The 19,890-nt window shown below is 35.0% G+C and overlaps 1 protein-coding gene across 1 annotated transcript in view; it reads left to right on the top strand.

The window, feature by feature from the left end:
* IPO5 (importin 5) overlaps positions 1 to 19,890 on the top strand; it is a 39,347-nt gene that overhangs the window by 5,217 nt on the left and 14,240 nt on the right. Inside the window, exons 2-13 of the mRNA XM_004423126.3 lie at positions 474 to 554; positions 3,077 to 3,269; positions 5,545 to 5,647; positions 6,747 to 6,843; positions 7,059 to 7,163; positions 9,509 to 9,631; positions 9,717 to 9,837; positions 11,627 to 11,714; positions 13,571 to 13,677; positions 17,069 to 17,193; positions 17,283 to 17,372; positions 17,459 to 17,632. Coding sequence (XP_004423183.1) covers positions 474 to 554; positions 3,077 to 3,269; positions 5,545 to 5,647; positions 6,747 to 6,843; positions 7,059 to 7,163; positions 9,509 to 9,631; positions 9,717 to 9,837; positions 11,627 to 11,714; positions 13,571 to 13,677; positions 17,069 to 17,193; positions 17,283 to 17,372; positions 17,459 to 17,632 — 1,407 coding nt within the window. The remainder of the gene's footprint in view (positions 1 to 473; positions 555 to 3,076; positions 3,270 to 5,544; positions 5,648 to 6,746; positions 6,844 to 7,058; positions 7,164 to 9,508; positions 9,632 to 9,716; positions 9,838 to 11,626; positions 11,715 to 13,570; positions 13,678 to 17,068; positions 17,194 to 17,282; positions 17,373 to 17,458; positions 17,633 to 19,890) is intronic.

The following is a 19,890-nucleotide window of genomic DNA, read 5'->3' as shown; positions in this document are numbered from 1 at the left end:
TGAGGTATGTCTCTCGTGGTTGTAAGTAGTGGTACTTGGAACCAATTCTACATAATCTGGCCTAAAAAATGTTGATGAGATAAGCAGTTTTCCAGGATGTAAGGGGATATTGAATGAGCACTTACTTTGCAGCATGGTAGCTCGAGTCACATTTAACAATGTTTTGGCTCTCTTAGCCCTTGAGTTTTGTTAATCAGGGGAGCAGAAGTTGAGAAAATATGCACATACACCATAAAAATCTATTTATGAGATAAAGATAGAAAGGAACTTGATAAGTAACTCCTTGGACATCCTCTTTCCTAACCTATCTGAAGTATATTTTATGTCACAGGAGAAAATTTTAACACCAGACATAGATTATATGAGTCCTCATGCATGGATCTTTCCCACTGTTCATTTCATTTCTTTTCCCTGGTGTACTCAAGAAGTTTTCTAACATATTCTAACCTCTGATGTCTTTCTTTTTCATATAGGAAACCTATGAGAATATCCCAGGCCAGTCAAAGATCACATTCCTCTTACAAGCCATCAGAAATACAACAGCTGCTGAGGAGGTACTACTTGAGTATTTGAGAATATGACATTTTTACAAAACAACTTGGGTATTAGATAGTAGTCAGAGTGGATAATAAGAACTATTGTTTACTGCCTAGACGTTATCAGAACTTTGAACTTATTATTTGCTAAAAGCTACTTTGGAGTTATAATTTTTTTTGAAGTACCCTGTATTAAGAATGCCAGTTTCTTTTTTTCCATGTAAGATGATGTGTCCAGACTATTTACAAGTTAATGGTTCTTAAATAAAAATTATTAAGTTTAAGTGATTTCTGTAACTATAAAAAATTTTCTTCCGTGGAACAGTTCATTCTAAAGGAGGAAATTTCATTCATTTAGCGTTTTATTGTGTTGCCAGCTATTTCTGAAAAAATACTTTTTGTCTATCCTTAAAAATTTTATGCTTATAGCCATCTCTCATTGGTGAAGAATCATGTGCTAAAGATGTTTAGGAACAAAGAGACACTTTGTAGAGTCCTTTAAAAATGATAGTTTTTAGCAAATTACCTAGTTACTTTACCAAATTCAAATTTATAATTTCTTACTGCTTTTCTATTCATTTAGCAGCTAATTTTTTTTTGCTTCCCCAAAAGTGATGTCCTTGTGTATACTGAATGTTAAGTGCATATTCTCTGTTTATTTTGGAAAAGGAGTCAAAATACTGAAGTCTAGAAAACTTACCCCACTAGGAAACATTTCATTTAGTATTTGTAAAGGGAGATTTCTTTGCTAACAGTCACGCTGTATGTAAAATGCTTATGTTAACACATGAGGGAAATGAAGTCACGCTGAAACTTGTACATCATATTACACCTGACTTCTAGTCAATCAGTTTAAATTGGCAATTTCATGTTCTCTGATAACACTTCGAAAACATTATAAAAGTGCCTCAGTTTTTTAAAGTAGATAACGAAAGGTGCTTCTTTACCTTTGTAACATATTCTCTTTAATTCAAAATGAATGTCAAATATGAAGAGCAGACATGCATAAGGTAGCTTAAATCTCTAAAAACACTTGGCTATTTTAATTCTTGAAGATTGATGCAAGTTAGCTATAAAACATTTTAAAGCCAAGAATAATATGAAAATTATTGAATTTTATTTTTAAAAACCTATATTGAACCGTATTTAAATTGATTTGATTTAGAAATTAGAGGAGGATTGTGAACTAGCCTCGACATCTGAATTGTGGCTTCATAGTTTTCAGTGTATGCGTGAGAAGAATTGCACAATTTTAACCACTTTTACGGGAATTTTAACCACTTTGAATGCTTTCTAGAGCATAAATTCTTTTTAAAAAGTTTGCTACCTGCCAAAAGAAATTTAGGTAAAAAGATTTCGCGGTGAAAAGTATATGGAGAAAAAAATTGGCAAATTTTATTTATTGATTTATTTTTTGTGAGGAAGATCAGCCCTGAGCTAACATCTGTGCTAATCCTCCCCTTTGTGCTGAGGAAGACCGGCTCTGAGCTAACATTTATTGCCAATCCTTCTCCTTCCCCCCCGCCCCTCCAAAGCCCCAGTAGATAGTTGTATGTCATAGTTGCACATCCTTCTAGTTGCTGTATGTGGGACCTGGCCTCAGCATGGCCGGAGAAGCCGTGTGTCGGTGCGCGCCTGGGATCCGAACCCGGGCCACCAGTAGCAGAGCACGCACTTCACCGCTAAGCCACGGGGCCGGCCCCTGTCAAATTTTATTTGTATAACTTAACTCTTTTTTGTTGGTCACAGTCCCACAGTAGTTATAGTGATAATGAATAGCTGCAGCCCAGAAAAAAAAGAATATGAAAAATTGTTTTTAATATTTTTAATGGCTTATTGATTTAATATGATAAAATTTTAGAATGGCAATTGTCTTGACTTCTTTTGCTAATCTGAAGGAATATTATGCAGAAAATGCCAAACTTAAGTATTTTCTATAGGTTTTACAATAGGATAAGAATATGCACATTGAGGTTGTTAGCACTTTTCAGATATCAAGAACTTGCAGCGTGTATTTGCGTGAATGAAGCATAAAGATAAATGGATTTGATAGCATTTTATCTAAGAGGTTAATGAAAGTGTGGAGATATAGCAAGATATGCCAGGCTGAGAGCATAAAATTAGGTAGGAAAGGCACTTCATATACTAGAAGGAGAGCCAGGTGCAGAAGTAGGAAAAGAACATTATAGGGTTTGCAGTTTATATTAAGATTTGTTTTTCTTCAAAGAATGTATTAAAAATAGGAATTAAAGACAGGTTTATCATTGCTAAGATATGTGTTCCTATTTGAGATCTAATGTGTTTAGGGCTTTCAAAAGCTATAAACAAAAATAGCTTTTGGGTGTCATTTTCTGTGTAGTAGATTAATGTGATTAGAAGGAGTTTTATGTATTTTACCTGTTTTTTTAATCTAACAGTGCCTTTGAAAGGAATTGTAAAAAGAGAATAGTAAAATACATCAATGGCAGAGTGAATCTAGTTTGTTAGAAATTTTTTCTCTGGTAAGACACCAAGTTATTAACAGTGTTATCTATTTATAGGCTAGACAAATGGCTGCCGTTCTCCTAAGACGTCTTTTGTCCTCTGCATTTGATGAAGTCTATCCAACTCTTCCTTCTGATGTTCAGACTGCCATCAAGAGTGAACTACTGATGATTATTCAAATGGAAACACAGTCTAGCATGAGGAAAAAAATTTGTGATATTGCTGCAGAGCTGGCCAGGAATTTAATAGGTGTGTATGCAAATGCATTTATTATTATGTTGTAGAAGAAAATGAGTATGTCCTTCCTTTTTTTTTCCCCCAAGTGGAATCCTTTTAGAGGAAGATTCACAAGTACCTGAGCACTGTTTAGTCTGTTCAAAATGAGAGTGATTATGGATTCTGCATTTAGAGTCAAAAATTACAGTTGTTTGTGAAGTGCAGTCATTATACTTACCTACTGGTCTTTGAAACATCGTGTGGAGAAATATTTTGCAGTTTACTTGAAAATTGTCAGTTTTATTTCCCCCTTAATCTGTAAAGGTTTGAAAGCATATTCTAACTTATAACCTACTTCGTGGATTAAGCTTGTCAATAGAAGTAGAAATCAGTGGACTTCAGGTGCTTTAGCTGTTATATTTGTGTATTTATAAATTGTGCGTATGTGCTGTTATACTGCTATACCATGTATATTATAAAATACCCAAAAATGCTTTTAAAGGATGAGATAAAAGGAAAACATCTAAAAATGCGTTTTACCAACAGTCAAAACTTTTTGGCCACTGAGAATATTAATAATGCAATGGAATATGTTTCGTTATTTTTTTTGACAGATTAATAGATGTGATTTTAAACTCAGTTCATTTAGGTCGTATTTTTAGAGGTTGAAAAGGATACCTCACTAAAATAAGGGCTAAGTGGGAGAATTGTTGGTTGTGCTTAGTAAATCATGATACTAATTTTTGAACCTCAGCTACCAGTAATATAGAAGTTCTCGTTCAATTCAGTTTACTGGTATCAACCAGTTCTTAAAAACTAATAGGAAATGTGTTAAATTTTTATATTTTAAATAAGTTCGAAACCATTGAAACTCTTAATGTTGAGTTTTTTAAACAGCTTAGAAAATTCTATTTTTGAGTTTTTTAAGTGTGCAGATATGAATTTTTATAGGTGACATCATTTCTAACTCAAAATCACTTAATTATGGAAATATTTCCAAAATGTTTCAAAGTGCTCTCTCCATAGATTTTTTTTTAAGCAGCTATTTTATTCCCCCTCAAAGCATCATCTTTATGTTGAAGGGGTGGATTAATGTTATCTTTTTAATGTCAGCTAAGTAGCACACTTGTCATTTCAGAAAAGTTCAGCAAATATAGGGGAAATTTTTAAAAAGCAAAAGTACAGGGGCCAACCCGGTGGCGCAAGTGGTTAAGTGCACGCACTCCGCTGCAGCGGCCCAGGGTTCGCCGGTTCAGATCCTGGGTACGCACCGCTTGTCAAGCCATGCTGTGGCGGCGTCCCATATAAAGTAGAGGAAGATGGGCACGGATGTTAGCCCAGGGCCAGTCTTCCTCAGCAAAAAGAGGAGGATTGGCAGATGTTAGTTCAGGGCCAATCTTCCTCACCAAAAAAAAAAGAAAAAGAAAAAGTGCATAACTCACCTGTAATTTCTACAACTCTTTAGTCCTTTGTGACAATATAACCAGTGAGTTTCTTAACTGGTACGATAGATTTTTGTGGTTACTCTTTTTTTATCTTTTTTTAATTTTTTTTGCTAAAGAAGATTAGCCCTGAGCTAACATCCATTGCCAATCCTTCTTTTGCTGAGGAAGACTGGCCTTGGGCTACCATCTGTGCCCATCTTCCTCTACTTTATATGTGGGACACCTGCCCCAGCACGCCTTGATGAGCAGTGCTTAGGTCCATGCTCAGGATCTGGACCTGGAAACCCCATGCCGCCAAAGCGGAGCGGAGCGAGCGAGCTTAACCACTGGGCAACTGGGCTGGCCCCCATGGTCACTCATTTTTATTACAGAGTATCACAGAAATTGTATATTTAAAATCTTGTTTAAGAGTAAACCCATTGATAACATGAACACTGCTCTGGGTCCTGGGATTCCCAGTCCTGTGTCTTCTCCAGTTTGAAAATAATAATTATTTTGGTTTTAAGACCTGGTTACCAAATATAAGCTTTGCCTACTTTTTAAAATCTTTAATAACAATAGTATATATAAAAGATTCAACCAATAAGATAGTCAAAAGTGTTGCCTTTTCTCCAAATCCCACTCCTTAGAAATAACCATGCTAATATCTGTGCTTATGTAATCCAAATACACACAATTGCTTTTTACAAGATTATAATGCCATTTTTATGGTTAAAGAACCTAATTTAAAAAAAATTATAGAGCACATAACGTTTTCTACTACTATGTATTTTGAATAAGGCTTATGAAATGAAAGGATTTCCCCCTTAAATGTTGTGAAGTTTTGACTTACACATTTTATGCCTGGATTTCTTTACTTACAGATGAGGATGGCAACAACCAATGGCCTGAAGGTTTGAAGTTCCTTTTTGATTCAGTCAGCTCTCAAAACATGGGACTGCAGGAAGCTGCCCTTCACATTTTCTGGTATATACATTAATCTCATTTTTTTGAAAAATGTAATGTCATGAATGCACAAAGCACATTTTAATTAATTGTTTTAGTCCAACTTAACTTTTTAGACTTAAGATAGTGCCTTTAGATAAGCTTTGTATTTGCTTTGGAAGTAAAATTGAAGAAACACAAAGCTTTTTATTTCGTATTATGATTCTTTTTTGTATACAAAGGTTCTCTGCAGTTTTATTTCTTTCCTTTGTCTTTTATGATTCTGAAGAAATTTCTGGGACGATTTCTTCTTTATTTGGAGATTGATACAGTACTAAGTGTAGCTTTTAGAAAGCCGCTTTAATAATAGCATCTTGAGGAAGAGAAAGAAAAATGCTGGTGAATCCCCATTGTTTTCTGGTCTTCTATGAGCAAGCTTTTAAAAATATGATATTTTAATAAACTCATATATTTATAAGCAAATGGTCTAAGTTTGTAGTTAAATGATTATTTCTGAAAATTTTGCCCTACTGTGTTATCATACAGTTCTACTAAAATGTAATATGATTAGATTTATAACTTTTCAAGATCATAGACACTTTTTAAAATAAGATATACCTGAGCATCAGAAGAGAATAAAGGTAGATATTACACTATTTTCTACTTCAATTGTCACATGTATCTTATTTATATCAATAGTCCAAAGTAGAGAATTAAGTAAAAGTATTAAGTTTAATTGTTTGCCAGATTTAAGATAGAGCAGAACTTGGACTACCTGGATCACCAAGGCTAGGAGCAGATTGTCAGAAAGCATGGTTACTGTAGTTGCCATCTGAAACCCCATCCTGCAGCCCAGGTCAGCTTCCCACTGAGACAGAGTATAAAGCAAAGGGCTGGGATGGGTTGCTGAGTAATGTGCACCTGGGTTGCATCTGCTCCCAGCCTAATCCTCTCCACTACGCTTGTTTCCATTCACCCAACCGCGAAAGAGGATTGCTTGGAGGATGGATGATGTTCAACCTTAAGGATTAATGCACACTTTGAGTCAGGTTGACATTTAAGACTGTAGCATTAGATGTTCTAGCTGACACTTACTAAGATATAATGTAGTTTTTAAATAGTGCTTTGGATCTTTTTTTAGGAACTTTCCGGGAATTTTTGGGAACCAGCAGCAGCACTATTTAGACGTCATCAAACGGATGCTAGTTCAGTGTATGCAAGATCAGGAACATCCATCGGTAAATAATTTCAAGTCCATTAATGTTAACACCTAATTTAATATGTCTAACTTGTGAAAGAAATTTATGTATTTGGAGATTGTCTTTACGTCTATGCTTTAAAATATAAACACTAGTTTTACTGATAAAGAAAATTTCATCTTGAGTGAGAAAACTTGAACTCGCGTCCATTAAAAATGTCTCATGTTTGACATTTTTCACTTGCTTCATTTTAGATCAGAACATTATCTGCTAGAGCTACAGCTGCATTTATACTTGCAAACGAGCATAATGTTGCTCTGTTTAAACATTTTGCAGACTTGTTACCCGGATTCTTACAGGTAAGAAAACAGTATAAAATAGGTGATAATTATGTCTTTATTGGTTTTCTTTAGTGTAAATTCTCATCAGAATTCTCTGGTGCATTCATTTATTCAGTAAATCTTTATTGCCTGCTGTGTGCTGGCACTGGGTGCTGGGGATACAGCGGTGAACCAAACATGCACATCTGTCCCCATTGAGCTTACATCTGTTGCCTTGGGTAGACTCTTAGTCTCTTAAAATGTTTAGGTTAGAGTTTCAACATTTTTCTATAATGAAAATGATATAAGCAATTTATGCTTATTATTAAATATATAATCACATAGGTTATTTCCATTGACTCAACCAAATAACTTGTGCGATTTAATGCCCATTTTACATAAGGAGAAACTAAGGAGGACAGGATAAGAAAGTTGCCCAAGGTCACAGTGTTGGTAAGTGGTGGAATTGTGCACAATTCAAACCCAGATTGGACTAGAGTTCTTACCCTTAACCATGGGGCTTGTAATAGTTTGTATTATAAAGTAAATAGTTTATAGGTAAATCATATTATTGGATCCCAAGGATATTATTTTAAGGACACCTTCTGCCTCAATCAGAAAGTAAAATAAGGGGCTGCCCCTGTGGTTAGGTTTGGCGCACTGCGCTTCGGTGGCCCGGGTTCATGGATTTGGATCCCAGGTGCAGACTTACACCACTTGTCATCCATGCTGTGGTGGCTATCCACATATAAAGTAGAGGAAGATTGGTACAGATGTTAGCTCAGGGCTGATCTTCCTCAAGCAAAAAATGAAGAAGATTGGCAACAGATGTTAGCTCAGGGCGAATCTTCCTCAGGAAAAAAAAAAGAAAGAAAGTAAAATAAGATGGGGTAAGTTAGAGTAGTGATTCTCAACCTTGTCAAACTCCAAACCCCTTTTTATAACAAATATTTTGTAATTTCTCATATTCTGTCTTAAAATGAAATGCATGGATAATACAACATGCAAAAGTTTTAAAAATATCAATCCGTGGCCCTAAGTGAATACAAAGAGGAAATAAAAAGAAAGTAACAGAAAAAATAATGCATATCACGTATGGCGTGCTTTTCCATATGTAAATGCTAGGGCATGACTACAATGAAAGACGTAGGAGACTAGGTGATTTCTAAGTGATCTGTCCCAGTGCAATAGCGAAAAATGTGAACCGGTACAGAAGCACCACTGACAAGTCAAACACCCCGTGATGGCTGTTACTGTTGATGATTTGATTTCTAGAAAAGGTAAAGTTTTGGACAAAACAAAGTATGAATTCATTCTTGATTTATGCAATATTTATATTTTGTGGGAGGAATTCATTACATTAAATGAATTAATTAAAATCAGGCAAAAAATAATTTGTGAGTTAGATTCTAGGTTCAGATCATTATAAACAAGTTTTTCATTTTTATAAGTGTCTGACATTTATGATCACGTGAGGTACATGATAGGAAGAGTGAGTTCCTTGTAAGCATTTGTGTCAGATGCAGGACATCTAGGACCCCTGGCCTTTGCCATTCTCAATCGTGTGACAATCAAGAGACGCCTCCTAGGAGAAATAGCCGCTGTTGAGAACCAGTGGGTTAGAGAGGATTAGAGGAGCTAAAACTGAAGGTTCCTATGTGATATAGGGTTATAGCAGGAATTAATAGAAACTCTTCTCCCCAAGCTATCAAACTGAAAAGATAATTTAGGTCAATGACAAAACATTATCCATTCCATTCTATTATTTTAGTAGAGTATTAAATCTTCAGTTACTAAAATCTTGAGGTACTCACTAAGTCTAATTTTAGATTTTTCTTCCTCTGAATTTAGAGTAAAGTTAAAATGTTAGCCAGAACTTCTCAGAGTTGTCACTCTGAAACAGGCAATGGTAGATACAAAATGCACACTTAAATACCACAGTGACCAAAGAAATTTATGTCAAAAAAATAAATTGGGTGATACTGGACACTTTAAATGTATCATAGGATCTAGTATTTACTGTATGATGAAAAAGAGTAGGATATGGTTATTGGAAGGACGGAAGAAAGGGATTCCTTCTGGCTATGAAAAGAATTCCTTGACAGCTTTAAGTTTCGTTGTGTTGGTTATTATAGTTTCATTGGTTTTAATTGTGACTTAGATGTAAATCTTTATTTTGTATGTTTCTAATTCAAAAGGAAGGTGTATATGTGGCTATAGGTAGAACTATATTTGCATGATGCAGATTGCTAAGTTATCATTTAGTAAAAAAATACTCTAATATTATTTCTCTGTTGTCTGCCTCTTAATGTTTTGGCTAATGAGGCATCATAAAGTAACTCTTGAACACAGACCTTTTTTTCTGTTTTGTCTTTCTTTTCTAGGCTGTAAATGACTCATGCTATCAGAATGACGATTCAGTCCTAAAATCCCTTGTTGAGATTGCAGATACTGTTCCGAAGTATTTGCGTCCTCACTTGGAAGCTACTTTACAGCTAAGTCTAAAGGTAAATTAAATACTTCAATAAATGTCCTGTTTATTATTTTCAGTAAATGAACTACTAAATGTGTACAAATATGTCGTCTTTGTAGTTGTGTGGAGACACTAGCCTCAATAATATGCAACGCCAGCTTGCCCTTGAAGTAATCGTGACCCTCTCTGAGACTGCAGCTGCTATGTTAAGAAAACATACCAATATTGTTGCACAGACAAGTAAGTCAAAGGTCTTTAAATAGTTTGTGTTAATGTGGAAAAATTGTTGGATAAATTTGCTGAGAATTATGTAAGTTCATAGATTTGTTGATAGAATAAATGTTCTTTCAAAGTCAGATGAATCTGAGGAAAGGTATCTCTAGACATACTTATATGCATGGACCCAATATGGTGGCTGTGCTGTGGGCACCCTGAAACCTCATAATAGCAGGCATAACTTGCAATACCTGGAAATAAATCAAAAGATGTATATGGAGAAATTTGGATAATATATTGAGAAACCAGTAGAAGAACTAAACATCAGTTCTCTCAAATTAGTCTGTAAATTCAATGTAATTTCAGTCAAAATACTGATAGAGTTGGTCATGATAAGATTGATCCTAAAATTCATGTGGAAGAACGTAGGGCCTGGAGTAGCCAAGACGATTTTGACAAAGTAAAGATCTTGCCCTATCAGCTATGAAGATTTAGAATTTGTTGATGGTGCAGGTGTAGAAAAATGGATCAGATGGAACAAAAGGCTCTGGGAACAGATGCACTCACATGAAACAAAGCAGACTTAAAAAGATAATTCATCAAAGGTTGTTGAGGCAACTGGTTATTTCTGTGGAAAAAAATGTATCCCAACCTCAAATATCCTATAAAAACCAATTTGGGGTTGATTAAACACCTATATAATACAGATACATTTTATAAGTGAAGTTTGATAGTTAGAGAAGGATTTTTTCAAGACTGAATCACAAACCATAGATGCAAACATTGCTAAATTTGCAAATAGTAAACTATTTTTTTTACCAAATACACCATCAGTGAAATTAAAAGATGAGCCACAGACTGAGAAAATAGTTACAGTGCACACAGTCAACAAAGTTTGGGTATCTAGAAAGTGGACAAAGTCTAGAAACAGAAAATTCACAAAGGGGAATCTGAAATAGCTAACAAATACTGCTCAGTCTCAATAAAAATAAGTGTAATTGTGGAATACAAGTTGTCAGAAAGTTTGCCAGTATCAAGTGTTGATGAAGGATGTAGATCGGAGAGGACTCTTACGGCTCCAGGGCACTTCACACATTGTTGTGAAATAAGACAGGCCTCCCTAAGGAATGCAAATTTATACAACCACTTGTGGAGAGCAGTTTAGTGGCTTTTTAGTAATATTGAAGATACTTGTAACAGTTTCATGCTCTGAGCTTACACTTCAAAAGATATGTATAAAAATCTCATCAAAGCAAATTTTGTAATAGGAAAAAAATTAGAAACAACCAAAATGTTCATCAACAGGATAGTGTGTTTATGTAATGGAATACTATGAAGTGATTAAAATGAAATACACGCGTGTTGAGAAAAAAGCAAATTGCCAAAGAATAGTTATAGTATGATACCATTGATTATATTTAAAAATCTTGAAATAGTACTATATTTTGTTTATAGATACAAAGATCTGTACTTCAAGTGTAAAAACAGATTGGAAATGAGAAATACTGATTTTGTTATGGGGCTCATGTCTAGTGAGGGAGGGAGAGAATGTAGTAGGGTTTGGGAAGTTTGACTTTTATCCTTAATGTTACTTCTTAAAAAGAGCAAAATCTAAATCAAATGAGGCCGAAAGGTTAAAATTTAATAAACTAGATGTTGGGAGCACAGGCAAATAATTTTTTTGTCTTTCTCTCGGGGGCAAAGTAAATCCTTTGTTTTTTACTTTTTACTTAAAAATTCTTGTTTGTAAATGGTGATATCGACAACATAAAAAAGCCACAGTCTTCACGTATGAAATAATTATTTACTTTAGTTCCTCAGATGTTGGCAATGATGGTTGATCTTGAAGAGGATGAAGATTGGGCAAATGCGGATGAACTAGAAGATGATGATTTTGATAGGTAACCGCAGACACCAAATTTCTGTGAGAAGGTTTCTTGACAGAATAGAATAAAGTCAGGTGGCAAGAACTTGAGGGTTATAAGGCCCATCTCTTCCCTGCTGCATTCTGTAATCTGAAACTAAACTTTTAAGTTTCAAATATGGGACACTCAGGCTTTCTGTTGTATGCATTTCTATATCAAATTTTATAAATTATATTTTATTTATTTTTATTAAAGTAGCTATCTTTTCTACCCCATATTACTCTAAATTTTCTTGAGGATTTTTTTAGTTTGAAAAAAATTATCTTTTAATTTATAAAGAAGCTTTGTTGTGCTAAATGCCTTTATGTGAATAGACCTCACTTAGAATAGTTGTTTCAGCACAGTTCCCTATGAAATAACCATATTTTCCCAATATAATGTAATTTAACATTAGGCTAGAGAGGAAACAGTGGTGGCAAGATTTGGACAAACCCTGGCATTACTGTTGTACTCGTTTTGACTTAGGAGGCCCCCATGAATGCAGATTCCTATGGAAAAGTCAACCAAAATCTGTTTGCTGTCCAGTAGTGATGATGGCCCCTTACATGTATATGAAACATAGCACTTTAGAGCTCTGTTATTTTGATTCTTTCAGTAGTCCTAAGGGTATATTATCATATTACAGGTGGAGAAATGGAGAGGGAAAGTTGAGCGATTTGTCCAAGGTTACATAGCCAGTTAGTAGACTGGGGTTTAATAGCATTTCTGTTCTTCTTCCCAGTGCATTGTACTACCTCCCAGAACTGAAATTAATCCCCTGAAAGAGTGGTAGTCAGTATAAGCTATTGTAACAGATATTAGATTAAAAATAAAGACATTTGACTTACAGAATATATGGTGCATTTTTGAGGCTTAATTCTGTTATTAAAACTAACTGACTTTTGGCTTTACTACTGTTTTGGAATATAGGAAAGTAATCCTTTACTGGAAATCACCTAATAGGGCTGAAGAGAAGTCAGGGCTCAGATCGGGTTTCCTTTCCCTGGTTCAGTTACTGTAATATGCTGCTGCTGGGCCTTTAATTTGCCCTGTAAACAGCACTTAAATTTATATGGTTTATGAAGCTGTTTTTTCTGGACTAGATGAATAAGATTTTCTTATCTGTAAGTAAATAAGCCATAAATATATTTTCAAGGTAAGTTTGTCTTAACCTGTTCTAAAGATCATTTATAGCTTCATCTTTATAGTCTTATAGAACAATTAAAGATTATGCACATGACAAACTCACTGCTAATCTTGCAGTTCTAAGACAGCACAATGGCTTTTATGCCCAAATTTCTTCAGTATTCAGTGAAAACACTAGCATTGAGTTTCACCTCTGTGTAATTTTCGGCAGCAGTTTGTTCTACTTTCTAGATAAAGAAGCTCACAGTGAGGGGAAAATCACATACAGTCTCAGCACCGCTTTCGGTCGTCTGAGTTTTGTCCATTGATAAGTTTGAAGGATATGTGTCCAGGCAGTGAGATACCGAAGGCTCCTAAACACTCTGCTCAGACCTCTGAGTCTTGAAAGTATCAGAAGCTAAGTTTTAGCCAGTGAGGAGTATGTGTGGGGGAAGAGAGAGAGAGAGAGAAAGAGGGAAAAGTCTTGAAAAATAAGATTCAGACATAGAACTAGTTAAACTATGGTGAATCATGAAAAGATTTTATTTGTACCCCATCCTTTTAACTCTAGGGTTTTCAACTCACAACTTCACTACGTACATTTGAAAGACTGCTTGAATTATTCTTTTTCAATCCTAGTTTAATGACATGTTTAGAAATATGTCTGTCCAGTGTACTATTCTTGTGTATTTTGAATGTGTTGGATACATTCTTTTGTTTGTTTGTAGCAATGCGGTTGCTGGTGAGAGTGCTTTGGACCGAATGGCTTGTGGACTTGGCGGAAAGCTTGTTCTGCCGATGATCAAGGAACACATAATGCAAATGCTTCAAAATCGTAAGCTATATCTCTTTTAAATGCTAGAATAGTGGAATGTGGCTTTCTAAAGTCTTAAATTCTAACAAATGCTTAGAATGTGTCTAAAAATAAATCTTTGCCTTTTTAGATTCTGTGCTTAACCTGATTTTTATATGATACTGATAAGATTCTATTTGGTCATCTTTGGAACCATTCAATCCTAAAACTAAAGAATGTTTTTCCTTACTACTGCCAATATTCAATCCTTCCCAGAATTGGCTTCAGTGTATAGGAAAAAATTATAAGTTCTAAGGAAAGGTTAGATTTTCTCCCTAGCGAGAAATACCTATATTTGAATTTAAATAAGACATCATTATTTGGATGTTTATGAAATATTAGCATATTTGATTCATATAATCTTCCTTCATCCAATATCTTTTATTTCAAAAAATGTCCAGTATAATCACAAGAGAAGCTACTTCCATATTTCTGTTATTTTCCTAACAAATATTTGGTCGTTTGTTAGCCTTTGTACCTGTAATTTATATCCATACCAAAAATTGTTGTTATATATGTGTTTTATTTTTGTCTTTTTAATTATAAAGTTAATGGGCTTGATTTTCTTTTTAAAAAATGAAGTATAGAAATATATAAACTAATAGTTTCTTGACTTAAATTCCGAGGTGGCGACTGTTAACAGTTCTCTGGACTTTTCTCTGACTTCATTTATGCATATATGCAGAGTTTTTTGTATGTGAATACACTATATAGACACGCCATACTGACTTAAGCTTTTGCTCCACAGTATATCATATCACCACATAATAGCCTCCCTCATTTGTTTAATAGCCACATAACATTTCACAGTTCTTCATTAAATATTAATAATTTGTGTTGATTACAAATAATGCTACTGCATACACTCTTCTACCAAAATCCTGGCTTACTTGTAATATTTATATCTATAGGTACATTACAAGAGACAGACTTGGTCAAGCCCTTGATTCAGGATCTTAAAGTAGTAAAACGAAGTAACAGAATACCAGCTTCAAATGAAAGTGAATTATTTGCAACTCTAGCCATTTTACTATTTACCTAGCTACTTCTTATCCTATAAGATTCTTATTTATCCGAAATGGCATGGTCCAAAACCAGTATCGCTTTTTAATGATGTGATTTTATATCTGGGTCTTGAGTAATAGTTTTCCCCTTTTATTACCCTGTAAAATTTTTGAGGATCCTTTTCCAAAGGGATAGAGACAGCATCACGGATTGCTGAACCTGTAAGAGCCTGCTAGAAAGAATCTAGCTTTTCCATTTTTAAGGTGAAGAAAGTAAAGCCCAGAGACATTAAAAGATTGTACAAGGTCAACTAGCTGTTAAGTGTTCCTCCCTTGATTCATATTACTCTTCAAATAGGCTTGTTGTGGATGTGGTTGTGATTTGTAGTTAAAGAATTTGACTTTAAGTTCCTTACTAGCTGGATGCAGAAGGCATTACAGGTATGGCAATGAACTCTTAATAAAAATTGGTTATTGCTAAATGTATGATTTTGAGCAAGTCTTCTGCACCTTTGGTTTCCTGTCTGTAAAACAGGAAAATGATACTTGCCCTACACCCAGGATTGGGGTTAGGATCCAAAGATGTTTGCAATATATGTAAAAAGTGCTTCAACAGTGGTAAAAGATACATGTTTCCTAGTAACTTAACATATGCCTCACTTTATTTTAAAAAATAGTTTTACTGTTTTTGCTTTAAATAATAAACATAAAAAATTTTTTAAACCTTAAAATTCAGAAGAAGAAAACCATTTCTAAATCTCCATACATACTGTCACATTTTGCTGAACACGCTCCTGGGAACTCTGCACATTGGGAATATATGAGGCGAATATATCTTTTTTTATTTCTCTGAACCAAATATGGACCTCTTTATCAATAAGTATTTATTGCATTTATTCTTTAATAACTCCAGTATGCAAAGATTGCTACAAGATATTGATATATTGGTTTCCTAGGATTATTATTCCTCAGTGGAGAAATTTTGGCTTAATGGTATATTGAGTAATTGAAACACAAGTAAGACATATATAATAATGTTATTGTAAATAATAAAGTTTTAATACTTAACAGTAACATTAGCAATTTTTCAGAAATTTTTTACCATAGAATTAGTTACAACAGAGTTAATCTTTACATGGGTTTTGGGCTCTCCAAAGTGAAAAATTAAGTCTGATACAATTTAGGATTTTTCTATAACTTGGTTAAGCCTTATACCAGAAGTTCTCAAACTTTCTCTTCTCAGTCCCCTTTACACTCTTAAAAATTACTGAGGATCCCAGAACATTTTTGTTTATGTGGGTTCTATCAGTGTTCACTGTATTAGAAATTAAAGCAGATATTTAAAATGTTCATTTAAAATAATAATAAACTCATTACACATTAACAGAAATAACATTTTTCATAAAGAGTCACTCTTTTCCAACACAAAAAAAATATTAGAGGAATGTCTTATTTTGCATTTTTGTCAATATCTTAGATACCTAAATTCTTATATTTGTTTCTACATTCAGTCTGTTGGGATTTCACACATGTTGTAATCCCTGAAATACTTGACTGTACCCTCAAAATGAAAGTGAAAGAAAAATATTATTAGGAGAATAATTTTGACTTTGTGGACCCCCTGAAAGAATCTCAGGGAGTTCCAGGGCTCTCGGGTCCCACTTTGAGAAGCATTGCTGTACACAGATCCTACCTTTATATATTTATGTATGTCTTGCTTTGTTCCACAAGGAATTTGAAGCAGCCTAAAGGGAGCAATAATACAGTAAATATAAATATTTAGAAATGAGAGGGAAATTATATGTTAGAACAGGATATGAAGTCTAGTAAAATAAACAATTGCTTAGCTAATATTCTATTAACCAAAAAGCAAATAGCCATTATTATTATTAGAATGCAAATAAGGTTCATCCATATTCATTTACCATATTATTATATAGAAATTCTTTAAAAGCAGCATCTTTTCTCCTTGACCTTTTTTCTTTTTAAAGAAATGTGACCGTGGAAACAGTGAATCTATATTCAATAAACAGCAGTGTGTGATACAGGAAATCCAGATATTTATTGCTTATAGTAAATTTTAGGGGGGATGTCTCTTATTTTAAGTAGTTGATATAAGTATTGATAAGCTCTTTGCTTTTGTATTGCCTTTTAACTTTTGGAATAGAAATACATGGGTGATATAACCAATATTACAATGAAATAATCCTGTCAGGCACTTTTTGTGTCCCTTTTTATAATTAATAAATGTATAAAAATGTTTTGTTGTTGTTTTCCAAATGAGGAGGGTCTTTTTATAGTTCTGACTACAGGAATGGCATGTTTGTGCTGTCTGATTGCTGTTCTTTCGTGTGTAATCCTCTCTGCAGCTGACTGGAAATACCGGCATGCAGGCTTAATGGCCTTATCCGCCATTGGTGAAGGATGCCACCAGCAAATGGAGGGGATTCTAAATGAGATAGTAAATTTTGTTTTGCTTTTTCTTCAGGATCCTGTAAGTACCCGTAAATATTTGATTCATAATTATTACCAGTTTCACATGGGAACCCATTGCCTTTACTAATACAAAGAAACATATTCTAGCATCCAAGAGTAAGGTACGCAGCCTGTAATGCCGTGGGACAGATGGCTACAGATTTTGCACCTGGTTTCCAAAAGAAATTCCATGAGAAGGTAAGTAACAGGTCCTCAAACACTCAAATCAAACTGTAAGAAGGGTGGCATTTCAAAATGTATGCTTATATGATTTCATTTTACAGGTTATCGCAGCTCTGCTGCAGACCATGGAAGACCAAGGCAATCAACGAGTGCAGGCCCATGCCGCTGCTGCTCTCATTAACTTCACTGAGGACTGTCCCAAATCGCTACTTATTCCATATTTAGATAATTTAGTGAAACATCTGCATTCCATCATGGTACTTAAACTTCAAGAAGTAAGTTTCAAGATCTTTAATCCCCCTATTTAGTAATTAATTTAGGTTAATTTGATGGGTGGGACCTGGAGAGAGAGGGACTTTTCAGCATGGCCATAAAGAATGGTAAGTTAGGAGGAGCACAATCCAGGCTGTTGTAAGTATAATAATTCAGGCTTGACCAGAGAATGGGCCAGCATTGGAATTGGGAAAGGTATAGCCTAAAAGTTAGGTAAAATCAGTACTGTCAGGCAGCATATGACATTTCGATCAATGACAGACCACATATGCAACAGTGGTCCCATAAGGTGGGTACCATATAGCCTAGGTAAGCTGTACCATCTCGGTTTGTGTGAGTACCCTCTATAATGCTTGCACAGCAATGACATCGCCCAACAACACATTCCTCAGAACATATCCCGCTCGTTAAGCCGCGCGTGACTATATATGAATTGCCTTGAAAACAAGGCAGTTATTTTTGAACTCTGATTTATATAAATTTGGTAGAACCATTTTATGTTTTTAACTGCTGCAAGAAATCATAGTAATGTGATTGTAGGAAATTAGCATGGTAGCATTGTAAGGCATAAACAAAAAAGGGAGAAGATTTAAGGCAAGACCGTCATATGATCATTGTTCAGGGAGCATAGATGGTAATAGTGGAAATGAAGGGGAAAAGGTGATTCTAAAAGATGTTTCTAAGGAAGCATTAGCAGTTCTTTCTGCCAGTTTGAATTTAAAAAGATTAAAGAGAAGGAAGTAAAAATTGTTGACCAATCTTCTAAACTGGATGACGGAAAGAGAGAAGATGTGAAAAAGAATATCCTTTTTTGCTTTAAATATGTTGAATTTTTAAAATAAGGCATGGCCATCCAAATAGACGGTTTCTAGTTATAGCTTAAGTAAGAGAGGCACCCTAAAAACAATTGAATGATGTTAGTACAGCAGTGTGTGAGAGAGAAGATGCAGGTAAGAAAGGCAAAGATTGAGGTCCGGTTTGTTGTCATGAACAGTGAAAATGAATTACTGCTACAAAAATAATATGAATAGAAAGGACATACAAAATAAAAGCCTTTTTTACTATTATATTCAACAGACATAAAGTAACCGTCAAATTGTTATAGAAGTTTCTAACACTCAGTTCCTGTACTTTTAACTCATTATTAACTGTTAACAGTTCATCAGCCACACTTTGCGTGGCACTGGTCTAAAGGAGAACAAGGAGGAAGACAAGAGATAGTGTGTCTCAGAAGGCAAAGAAAGGGATTTGGAACAAAGGATGAGTGTTCAGTGTCAGATGACAGCAGACTAAGAATATGGTAAAGGAACATACGTGTATCTGAAGACAGAAGGAGGTAGACCTCTTTAAGGCAGGTCAGTTGTTTAAATCAGGAGTAGATGGATCAGATCTGACTTGACAAGTAGGTTTGGGTAGAGGGCTAAAGTGCAAGGAGAGTCTCTGTTATCGCCCTCCCCTTCTCCCCTAAGGCCAGTGTGTGAGATGCTTAAAGACTGAAGGAAGGAGTTGCTGAGATGGGATGGGAGGAGGATAAAGTATGTGAGCAAGAGTTGTATGAAGAGAGGGTAGCTGAGGAAGAAGGACGTTCCTTTGAGATCAGAGGCAGGTCAAGACATTAAACATGAAGCAGACCCTGAGATACAGAGGAAGAAAGGAGTAAGTTAACCTTTTAAAGGTGTGGTGGAACTCGTAATACAAAGTGAAGAGCTCTGCTGCGAGTGTGGTTGTAGTTGATGAGCAGAATGAAGAAAACCTGGAGTAGTTACTGGGTCAAGTATTCATATGAATCCACAGGGAATTATAAAATAATATTGCCAGAGGACAGCATGAGCCCAGCTGCAAATACCAGCTGGGTATTACTAGCCAGGTCAGAGAATACTATAGATCTTTGGTACAGGAGAAAGGGTGATCTCATCTCTTTCACCAAGATGGAGAAATGGGCGCAAGAGAGGGTACCGGTGGTATCATTAGTGATATCTTCTGGGGACACTTGGATGAGAAGGTAAAGGAATGGACCAAAAAGGGAATTTTGTCCACAACGTAGTAGGACAGCACAAAATATATAGTAAGTAGTGAGAATAAATGAGGAAAAATGAGTGAGAAAGAATAGGCATTAAGCTTGATGGATACAAAAATTTTAAGAGGAGTCGAATTTGTGCTTGAGAACTAGCTGTGCTTTGAGATAAAGCGAAAATGAGTAAGGAGCACTGTGTTAACAGAAGAGAGAGAAGATGCCACCTAAATAGTTCCACAGGGATTC

This window comes from Ceratotherium simum, chromosome 10 (genome assembly GCF_057802395.1).
Source record: "Ceratotherium simum simum isolate JZ-2026a chromosome 10, ASM5780239v1, whole genome shotgun sequence".
NCBI classification, from domain to species: domain Eukaryota; kingdom Metazoa; phylum Chordata; class Mammalia; order Perissodactyla; family Rhinocerotidae; genus Ceratotherium; species Ceratotherium simum.
This window is presented reverse-complemented; position numbering and strand designations above follow the sequence as displayed.